This window comes from Brassica napus, chromosome C8, assembly GCF_020379485.1.
Source record: "Brassica napus cultivar Da-Ae chromosome C8, Da-Ae, whole genome shotgun sequence".
Taxonomy (NCBI): domain Eukaryota; kingdom Viridiplantae; phylum Streptophyta; class Magnoliopsida; order Brassicales; family Brassicaceae; genus Brassica; species Brassica napus.
This window is the reverse complement of record NC_063451.1, coordinates 12,106,862-12,117,996: the sequence shown is the minus strand read 5'-3', so window position 1 is coordinate 12,117,996 and position 11,135 is coordinate 12,106,862. Positions and strand designations below refer to the sequence as shown.

Sequence of the window (11,135 nt, the reverse complement as noted above, 5' to 3'; positions counted from 1 at the left end):
ACCGAACCGAGCGAGACGAGAGACCCTCTCCGAGACCAACCAAAGATTCTGGGATGGGTTTCTGAGTGCATTCAGTCGTACTACATCTATATTTTGTAACTGCACTCGGTATGTAAGAGGTGGTCGTCGATCGACGCTAGAGTAGTCGTGTCGATCGTCGGTTGAGTTTGTCTGTCAATTGGTAGCTGGATCATGGTTTGGATCGATATCTGACTTCCTAATGCGTAAGGGTTTGGGTGGATGAGGGTGTTTAGCTATGAACTCCTCGTGAGTTAGGATCCTTACTGATGTGCATGATGCAACTTCCTCTGTCGATCGATGTTGAGTAACCGGTGTCGATCGATATTCGTCTGTCTCTATCGGTCGATGTTAATATCTTGGCCTCGGTCGACACCAGTGTGAACCGCCAAAACTCATGGAGCTCTCGACTTTGAAGTCCCCTTCCTGAAGCTTCTCCTCTTTAACCACTTGCCAGAAATCATCATATATGATGGTATTCACGTGGTGCTTTAGTGATTCATCTCCTTTACCCTTGATGAAGGCCCCCTGCCTTTTAACAGTTTCTCATGTCTGAACCACTTGTGTCTCCAACTTCCTCACATGTGTATTCAAAGACTCAAACTTTGAATTCAGCTCTATGTAGACAGCATCTATCTTCTCATTGAAGTTCACCATAAACTTCTGCTGACCCTCAAGAACTTGATCAAGCATGGATTCTATCTTGCTCTCTCGAGTCTGTGGTGGTGGATTCTGGTAGAAAAAATTCCATAAGCTCTGTTGCTGCTGTTGTAGTTGCTGCTGAGAGGTTTTTGGTACTGTGAACTCTGGTTGTATCCACTCTTCTGTCCATTACCATAGGAGTTTATGTATCCACTCTGATTCCCAGACTTATGATTCTTAAAACCTGTACCACTGATGAAGTTCACATCCTCCTCTTCATCTCTATCATTGTCGACATCTACAGCTTCTAGCTAACCAGCTTCTTGAACATCGTCCATCTGCTCCTTTCCTAGGGTAGTGGCCGATTTTCTCCTCTCAGAATCAGTGTTCTTGGTGATGTTGTTGGATGCCAAGTTCTCAATAAGTCTCACACTCTCTTTTGGATTCCTAGTGTTGAAGTTTCCATCACTAGTTGAGTCGAGAGCCATCTGATATGCCAGTGCGATGCCTCTGAAGAAAGTGCTGAGCAGTTGCACTTCATTGAATCGATGGTGTGGACAGTCTCTCTGATATGACTTGAATCTGATCCAGGAACTTCTGAATGACTCTGTAGGCTCTTGTGTGAAAGTAGCAATCTTGCTCCTCAAGTCTTCAGCGCGTGCCTCATCAAAAAATTATGCAGGAATGCATTCTTGATGTCGGCTCAGGATGTAAGAGATCATGGTGGTAACTGCTTGAGCCAGTGTGAAGCTTCTTCAGAAAGTAAGTACTTGAAGAGCTTGCAAAAGAGATAGTCCTCAGGGACTCCATTGGCTTTAATAGTAGAAACTAGATCCTCGAACCTCTCCAGATTGTCCATAGGATGCTCGTGTGATATAACCCACAGTAGGGTGTCTCCCACGAGTGTAAAATACTGAGGCTTCAACTCAAGGTCTTGCCTCTGAATGGCTGGAGGACGAGTGGCATATCTGTTCTCGTAGTACTGATCTGGCATGTTGTAATCAGTTAATGTCCTCAGTCTAACAGCCTCATCTACAGCTTGAGCAGCTGCATTATCAGCATCAGTATCAAGGATTACAGCCCCCTGATCAACTAACTTTTGACCTGCTGCATTACGTAGATGACCCTCCTGGTCATGCAGGTCTCCATTCGCGTCCTGAATTAGAACTATAGTCGCAACCATGTCTCGCAGCACAGTATCTATCGATGTCCGATGTGAAGTGTTGATCGATGTCGGGTGGGAAGTATTGGTCGACGGAAGAGTAGTCTTGGTCGATGGTTGAGGGCGAGTGTCGGTCGACGAACAAGTGTTGTTTTCGATCGATGCAGTGCGGTTTTCTTTGCGGATTGAGTGTTCTAAGCGTGCAGGATCTGAAAAGAGCAGTGTTTGTTCCTTGTTGCTTCTGGTAGTGCTGGACATGCACCTCAAAAACAACAAAAAAAATTATCATTTTTGCAAGTTACACAAAAACTTAAACTAAACCTAACTAAATAAGATCTAATGGCGATCAAAACTCCCCGGCAATGGCGCCAAATTTGATATCACTCAAATTACCCTAAGGAGTGATTTACTCTCTCAAATAAGAGGTCGAGTTCTAGTACTTATGGATCGAATTCAAAGGGAACTAAGGCACACAAACGATCTAGTAGTTATGTAGTTAAGCTAGGCAAACATGTTTAAAATAAATAGCAGTGGTGAGCAAGGCAGTCGCTCGGTTGTTTAATTGAGGTTTTAACCAGATTAGAAAAGCATTATACTTAGCGTTTCTATTCAGACAATCAGGATTATAGAGGTATAGTGACTAAGTGTATGTTGGATATTCTAGAACTCAAACTAAGGAATAGTCGATCAACTTCTGTATTTTTAGACTATCTATTGTCTAGGTCTAAGACCTCAGCTGTCGCTTGTTGGTCTTGAAAAAGTGTCGGATCGATACCAATTATGGATTGTCGATCGATAAACCTTTCAGCCCGCCGATCGATGCAACTACTGAGTAGTTGATCGACGTTCCTTCTAGAAAGCTTTACCGCGCGGGTTTGACTCGTTCACTAGGCTTGACTAAATCAGATGTCGCTTATTGTAGCCATCCTAGCACAATGTAAACTAGATCAGACAAAGGACCATGCTTCCGCTTGCCCCCAATTATCTATAGACAAGGTCCTAGTTAGCTACTCTAAAACACATGCATTAAAGAACAGTTCAATTGATTGATATCCTAACAACTTAGAAATTCTATATTTTGGGTTAATCGCTCGTGAATATCTGAACCCTAAATTTAACAAAGAGATCTACTCAAACATAGCTAAGCAATTCATAACAAGATAGTAATAAAATTGCATAGAAGAGATAGGAGTAGAAAAACTTGGAGTTCCGATACTAATCTCTGAATGAGTCTTGGATCTTCTCTCCAAACCTAAGACTCTAAGTATTTTGCTTTGAAAGAAAGTATGAAAGTGTGTGTTGCCTAGAACAATGGCAGAGTACATAAATATTAGGTTAAAACTTGTTAAGGGCAATTTGGTTATTCTTGTGGGACTTGGGTTTTAAGTCGGCTGGAACCAAGTCTGATCTTTGCGCGCTTCGCCGTCGATCGACGATACAAGGTGTGTGTCGATCGATTATCATCTTCAATCGCCGACTGCTGGACTGGTTCGATAGTCAGCTACAGGTCTCTCTCATTTTATCTCCAAAATCACCACTTTCCTCCAAATCACTCCAAAACCTAAAATCATACTAAAAAGACTCCAAAACAACTATAATGTATCTAAGAACACCTATAAACCATGGCTAAAAGTGGGTAAAATCCATGGTATATCAGATTTTGAAGTGTCTGATCCAGATGATGACCAATCATCTAAGCCTACCAACACATTACAGTCTTCTCGAGAGCAGTTTATTGAAAGAATGGATATAGTTGATTATTGTGTAGGCTACAAGTGACGTTAGGTACTACCTCTTATACATTTTCTATACATCTTCTTCTATGCAATAACATTCTAAACATTTTCTATAGGTACAAACAGAAGCTGAACAAGATTGAGATTAGAGAGAAAATGGAACGAGAATGGCGTGTTCAAACTTAAGTTTGTTCGGTTTCGAATTTATAAGGTATTTGAGTTATTTTCGGTTTGTTTTTGTCTATTGTGGTTACTTTGGTTACAAGAAAACTGAACTCAAATAGGATCAATTTAGACATCGGATTTACATGGATCTTGTAAAGCTCCACCGAGCCGATCCAAACCCGATGGGTTCCAAACCGAAACCGTACTGAAAATTTAAGAACCCAAATGGGACTTTTAAACTCGAATCCAAAAATCGTGAACCCAATTAGACCAAACTGAACCCAAACGCCAATGCCTAAAATAAACTATCAAACTGGTTTATTTCAATGAAATGAAATAAAAATAAACCAACTCTGAGACGGGTCTTACACCACCAATTAGCCAATTTGTTTTGTGAAGTTTAGCGAAGGACTTATCTATATTATTAAAACTGAAGTACAAATTATGTTTGTTTGGAAACATGAATAGCAGTTTAAAAAAAATTGTTTGGAAATATGGATAGTAGTTTAAAAAAAGAGGTTTGTTTGGAAACACAAATAGCAGTATAAAAAAATGGACAAAACTTTGGTTCACCCCTAAGGTGAACCTTTAAATTCACCACCCCTCTTATAACCAATCAAAGTGTCAGCTGGATTATTAATAAAAATATTAATTTTTAAAAAAAAAAAATCAAAAATAATTGAAAAAAGAAAATGATGCCACTGACAAAACCCTAAATCTTAAATTCTAAACCTTAAATCATAAACCCAAACTCTAAACCCTAAATCCTAAACCTAAACTCTAAACCCTTAATCCTAAACCCAAACTCTAAACTCTAAATCCTAAACTCAAACTCTAGATCATAAACCCAAACCTATATCCTAAACCCAAATCTTAAACCATAAACCCAAACCATATATCCTAAACCTGAATCCTAGACCCTAAATCCAAATCGGAAACCCTAAACCCAAAATGTTTGAATTTGGGTTTAGGGTTTACAGTTTGTTTTAGGGTCTAGAATTTGGGTTTTGAGTTTAGAGTTTACAGTTTTGGTTTAGGGTCTAGGATTTGGGTTTACAGTTTGGGTTTAGGGTTTAGGATTTGGATTTATAGTATAGGGTTTGGGTTACTATTTGGGTTTAGGGTATAATGTTTGGGTTTAGTATTTAGAGGTTAGATTTAGATTTAGGATTTAGAATTTATGATTTAGGGTTTTGTTAGGCATCATTTTTTTTCAACTATTTTAAATTTTTTAAATAAAATTTAATATTTTTTAATTAATTATCTAGGTGTCACTTTGATTGGTGGTAAGAGAGGTGGTGAATTTAAAGATTCACCATAGGAGGTAAACCTAAGTTTTGTCCAAAAAAAATATAATGTTGTTTGGAAACATGAATAGCAGTATATTAACAAAAAAAAGTAATGACTTATGTTATTAATAAAAATTAGAACGCCATTATATTATGAAAAACTACCTATTTGAATCATCTTTAAAATATACGAAAATGGACTAATCTAAATACCTAAAAACATTTTTTGTCCAAAACAATCATAAAATAAAATTTAATCTTTATATACATATCTCAAATCAAAATAATAATTTAAAGTTGATTTATATCAAAAATTGATTATAAAATATGCATATATTCAAAATCTTATTTTTACTAAAATATTTTCTAATAACCATTATTAAAAATATGTTTTCAATATATTTATGAAAAATACAATAAAAAGGCCAATTTCATATACCAATTTAAATTATGGTTTTTATATTTCATATTAAATTTTTAAAATATAATATATGTGATTATTTATATGATGGTACATATAAAATACTATAAATTATATGATGGCATGTATAAAATACGATTAATTATACGATGACATGTATATATATATGATATATAATAGTGACTAGGGGTGGACGTTCGGGTATCCATACGGGTTCGGTTCGGATCTGTTTGGGTTTCGGGTTTCCGGGGTCAAAGATTTCGGTCCCATTCAGATATTTCTAAATTTTGATTTGAATTCTATTTGGATCTTTGCGGGTTCGGTTTGGGTTCGGATAACACATTTAAATTATTTTAGAATTTTTAAAATTCATTATATACTTTAAATTTCTCAAAATCTATAAATAAAATAATATCTTACATATAAATTTGAATAACATATGTAAGAATAGCTAAACTTCACATATAAACTGGTTTGGTTTAAATATTTGGATCTCAATAATTATTTTAAATATTTTTGGTGTTTTGAGTATACTTTAACTATTTTAGAAATTTATTTTTGACTATCTGTATATATTTTCAAGTATTTAAACCAATTTAAAAGTATCATATATATTTTGGATGTTCTTATATACATTAAATTTAAAAATAATTAATATATATAAGTATATAAATATTTTTCGGATATATTTGGGTATATGAAATACTTTGGTTCGGATCGGATCCGGTTTCTGTTATCTAAGTATCAAAATTTTGAATAATTTAAATATTTAATCAAATTTTAGTTCAGGTTTGGTACTACACTTTCGGATCGGTTCTTCAGATTTGGATTTTTAATCCATCCCTAATATTAACATGAAAAAATTAGCCACATATTTTTTTGAAAAGTACTTCCGCGCAGACGCACGAATCAAAATCTAGTTCAACTTAAAGGATAACACTTATGGCTGTAGACAAATTTATGATCAGTTGATCTAGCAAACATGTATTTCATAGATAGAAATTGAAGGGTTTGTCTGACGACCAATACTAATTAGATACTTGAGCCAGAAATTCCGAAGTACGGAGGCGAGATCAAAGGGATTAGAATTATATTACATAAACCGATAATTCACAACGTTCAAAAATTATAGAAAAATGATGAGGCAAAAAAGGCTATTATTATGCTAATAATAAGCTAAACAAACAGAAAGGATGTCATTGCGGTTGATCGGGCTCAGGAGGCGGAGATGGCCCAAACTCGAGGTTTGGGTAGACACCCGGTGGCCTCTCTCTGGGTTGAATCGAGAGCAACTGTGTTGAATCACCCACCACATCTGCCCAACCATAGTGCGGCTCGGCCCTTCACCAAAACATGATCCATTAATAAACCTCATACAAATCACAAAAATTTCTTACAGTGTAAATTATTCTCTCTTACTCATAGTATGTTTCTTCGTCCACCACTATGTCCCAGCTTTCTCCTGTCGTACTTTTTCCATACTTGTGAACCTTTCTGCGATCAATGACCTTATATTAGACCTCGATTGTTTCAAATGCCATTTTGTGTATGTTGTTCATTCATTTAAAAAATAATCAACAATTGAGGGCTTAGTAATCAAAACTCCTTACCCGTTTCCAAAGTGTTCCTCACCCCACGTCCTTGACCAACCTAGACATGTGGGAGAAAATCTGGTTTAGGCAGGATTACAAACATAGCTAAATAAGAGAATTTAAGTAACAAGAAGAAGAAACTGACGGTCGCTATTAGGTGAAACATGCCAAGTCTCCCCCTGCCGCGAACCTATCCCACTGAAAAATTTCTCTTCCCACTTGTCTCCCCACTTTGTCCCCAACTCTGTCTCAGCCCACTTATCTGTCCTGAATAGTTCACCGATAACAAAATATAAAAACCATAAACAAAAGATTAATGTTCCAACTGGGTCAGTAGGATGCTTCTTAATCTTATACGTCTTCTGCCAAAAGTTTAAGACTAGCAAAATAAAATATAGAAGTTAGAGAAAACCATTTGAGAACAGATCCTCTTCCATCATAATGTTCCCCCCACTTTTCCCACCATGACTGCTCATTTAGTCTACCATACTTATGTGCTCCTTTCTCTGTCCATCCTTTAGCGTCGTACTTCTCCCACCTGGTTTTCATTGAATAATAGTTTTAGTCCAGCTTCTCCCTTATATCAAAAGAAAAGTAGACACTGCACGGTAATATATTTACAATTAGTGATGTTATTGACCTACCATTTCTCGTACCAACCAGCATTTTCAGTTCCTGATTTAGCTTGTTTTTGTGCACTCCTTTCAATCCTAGCTAGATTACTGAAGTTCGATAAGAGTGTAAGAATCTAACAATTTAGATACTTTTGGCAAATGGAAGGATAGGATATAGACCTCCACTCATCTTGATGAAGGACTTCTTGCCAAGTTTCCCACCAAGAGTCACCCTCAGCATTTTTACCAGATTTCTCCACGCCTGCAAGAAGTTCACTCATAGAATTGACACACCAGTAAATAATAAGACTAAAAACCATTTTAGCATCCCAATTTGACCAACTCTGAAGAAATGCTTCCAAGTTTCTACCACATATCAAGTCATATCTGATGTTTTTTTTCCAGGAAATGAACAATATCAAGGAGTGTAGGATAGGGAAAAAAACCTAATTCTTTGTATCCGGTCCAGTCACTTTTCTCCCACCACTGTCATGAATACCAATAAATCTAATTAAAAGCGTCCATCTGGGGTGATACTTGATGGGGTTACGAAGATAACCTCATAAGGTTTTCTCACCAAAAAAAACAAGGGAGCTTGTCAAAATTGAAATATAGAAAAAACATTTTGTACCGTTTCAGTCCACTCAGAAGAAGCATCATGAGATCGACCGCCCATCCTAGTCCACCTACATCTGTACCCATTTTCTCCGAGGTCCTGTCCGCTTTCTCTGAACCAAGTACTGCCATCTTCATTAATCCCAGATTCATTCACATTCTCAGTCAACAAATCGATGCCCCAATCCTTTTCATTAGCAATCCCAGTGTCTACAGTTATGGCACTGACAAGGTGAAAACAAGCAACATGACAGGGGAACGCACAAGGACAGAGAAGTTAAGTCACCTCTTTTAGGCGGAGTATCACGGGACTGAGGGCCAGTAAGCCTTGGAGTGCAACGAGGGTAGAACTTTTCCTGCTTGGGCACAAACCGAGACCTGCCACAAACCCCACAATTGATGAACAATTCAAGCCCATCTCTTTGGGAAAAAAAAAGAAACTTACTTGGGAGATGCAAATGGCATTGCGGAGGAAGAAGGTTTGATTCCGGCTCCATGGGCGCTCGTCTTCTGCTCGAAACGCCGTTCCTCCGACTGGCGGATCGGTGCTAGCATATCTGCGCAGCAGCTAAATCGTTTCCGAGTATCAAACCATAGAAGCCTCCTCGTCCACTTTTTCAGGCGCAATTCATGATTACTTGTGCCAACCCCAAATCGAACAAGAGAGACTGCGGAGCTAGCCCCCATTGTTTCACAGACGCGACATTGGACTTGAATTGTAGGACTTTTGGATCCGTGGAAGCTAGCTAGAGAGAGAGAAAAAAAAGTAATGAGTCTGGGAGAAGAGGAACCCCGAGACCCGATTTATATTCGGTTTTTTTTTTTTTGGGATTCTTCTCAATGCTCCGTCCAAATGTTTAAAAATACATTTATAACCCTAGAATAAAATACTACATTCATTAGCGCTAAATCAAGTTTTTGTTCCAAACTAGCATTTAAGGTCAAAAGTCACAAAAATAGCACTTAATGTTTTATCAAAAGTCACAAACTTAGGGTTTAAAGTTAAAGGGTGGAGTTTAAGATTTAGGATTTAGGGTTTAGGGTTTAGAGTTTAGGGTTTAGAGTTTAGGGTTTAGGTTTAGGGTTTAGAGTTTAGAGTTTAGGGTTTAGAGTTTAGGGTTTAGGGTTTAGGGTTTAGGGTTTTGGGTTTTGGGATAAGATTTCAAATTTTGAAAAAAAAAAAAAAAAAATTCAAAAGATAAAATGCTATTTTGGTCATTTTAGTTTTTGAGTGCTATTTTTGTGATATAAACTTAGAAAGGTACTATTTTAGAGATTTGTCCAAAGTAAAATACATTTATAACCCACATCCCCTGTTCGAAAACGCGCTCAAGGCGGCCGATTCCGCAGCGGTGAAGCGCTTGGCGGCCTCTTACCGTCCCGATTTTGGTCTGTTCGAGACAAAACTCGGATCTATGAGAAAAATCACCATTTCTTTCATTTTAATGTAAATTCAGTGATATTTGATAGATTTATCATTATTTGTTACAAACTAAAAGCTAAAAGAAGAAGAGAAGGAGTTAAATCAGTGAAAAAAATGGCTGCCGTTCTCAGAAAAATAATAGGTCTAAAGGAAGGAGACGATTACGAAATTACGCTTTTAGCCTTCATTAAAAGGAAAAAAAAATAATAAAAGGGACGAAAAATGGCAATTTTGGTATTCGAACTCGGGTACCTCACGAAATATAACCAATCCTTTACCAACTCAGCCGATACATATCATTGTATTCTCTTTGCAAATATATTATTTATCTATTAAATAAAGAAAAAGCTTAAAAACTAGGTCTCGTGTAATTCCCGAATACTCTCCGATTTTTCGTTAACTCGCTAGGCGTAGACTAACCGCCCGACTAGCGCCTAGCGTAGTTCTGAACAGGACCCACATCTAAGGAAGAAATTGTGAAAAATATCATATTTATTAAGGGTATAATATATTTATAATCATAAGGTTAACTAATATAGACTTAAGATTTAGAGTTGAGAGATGAAGTATGGTTTTTGGAATGTAAAATTTAGGATTATAATAAATATATAAATAAATACTTAAAAAATATTTTAAAAATAGTTTCAAAAATATTTTTCGATTTTCAAAAAGAAATATTTTTTTTTAAAAAAAAAGAAAAAATAAAGGTTTCATAAAAAAGTATTCAAAAAAAATTGTAAAAATTAGAATTTGAAAAACTATAATGCGAAAACATAAAAAAAATTCTTTTTCTTTTTATTTTTATTTTTTATTTATTTAAATAATTATATATATATAAAACAAGGGTATAAGAGTTTTTTACCACTTAATGAAGAACATATTTTTGAAAATATCTCTTTAGTGGTGGTAAACATGAATAGTGGTACTAAAATAGTGATAAACATCAAAAAAATCCCCTTTTTAATTGAAAATAAAAATGGGCAAATATCATTAATATTTTCTTTTAAGTTTTTGTTTATTAAATAGTCTTCAAAAATCTAAGGGACCAAAATAAAATTTATCAAAAAGGTAAAAGATAGTAATGTTCTTATTAAATTAATATTTAATATTTAAAATAATTTTTAAATAGTTTTTTTTTTACGTCAAACTGTCATTCTATTACTCAAACTTGAGGTGGCCTGGATAACCAGACTGGAATAGAACAATTGTAACTCCCTATGGAAGGATCTAGCAGTCTTAGCTAAAAAGTCTGAAATTTGATTGCGCGCTCGTGGAACATGAATGATGTTGAAATTCGGGAAGCATATCTATAGCGTCTCTATCCTCTCCAATTCAGTCGCAAAGCTTGGCCAAGCATGAGGTTCTTTTATCATTGCAATCAGCTCCTTACAGTCTATCCCAAAGCTCTGACATGTTGAGTGCTGAAGCATATTCTCCAATGCCCACCGCAATGCTTCT

General features: G+C 36.1%; 1 protein-coding gene across 1 annotated transcript; it reads right to left on the bottom strand.

Moving 5' to 3' along the window:
• Positions 1 to 6,506: 6,506 nt before the first annotated feature.
• Positions 6,507 to 9,099, bottom strand: LOC111213932. The gene is made up of 11 exons (XM_022715778.2): positions 8,700 to 9,099; positions 8,541 to 8,632; positions 8,271 to 8,464; positions 8,086 to 8,125; positions 7,820 to 7,901; positions 7,670 to 7,747; positions 7,438 to 7,563; positions 7,171 to 7,292; positions 7,044 to 7,083; positions 6,853 to 6,927; positions 6,507 to 6,774 (listed from the first exon to the last, which is right to left on the bottom strand). The coding sequence occupies exons 1-11, from the start codon at positions 8,939 to 8,941 to the stop codon at positions 6,630 to 6,632; spliced, it is 1,236 nt and encodes a 411-aa protein (XP_022571499.1). The 5' UTR covers positions 8,942 to 9,099; the 3' UTR covers positions 6,507 to 6,629.
• Between the last annotated feature and the right edge of the window lie 2,036 nt (positions 9,100 to 11,135).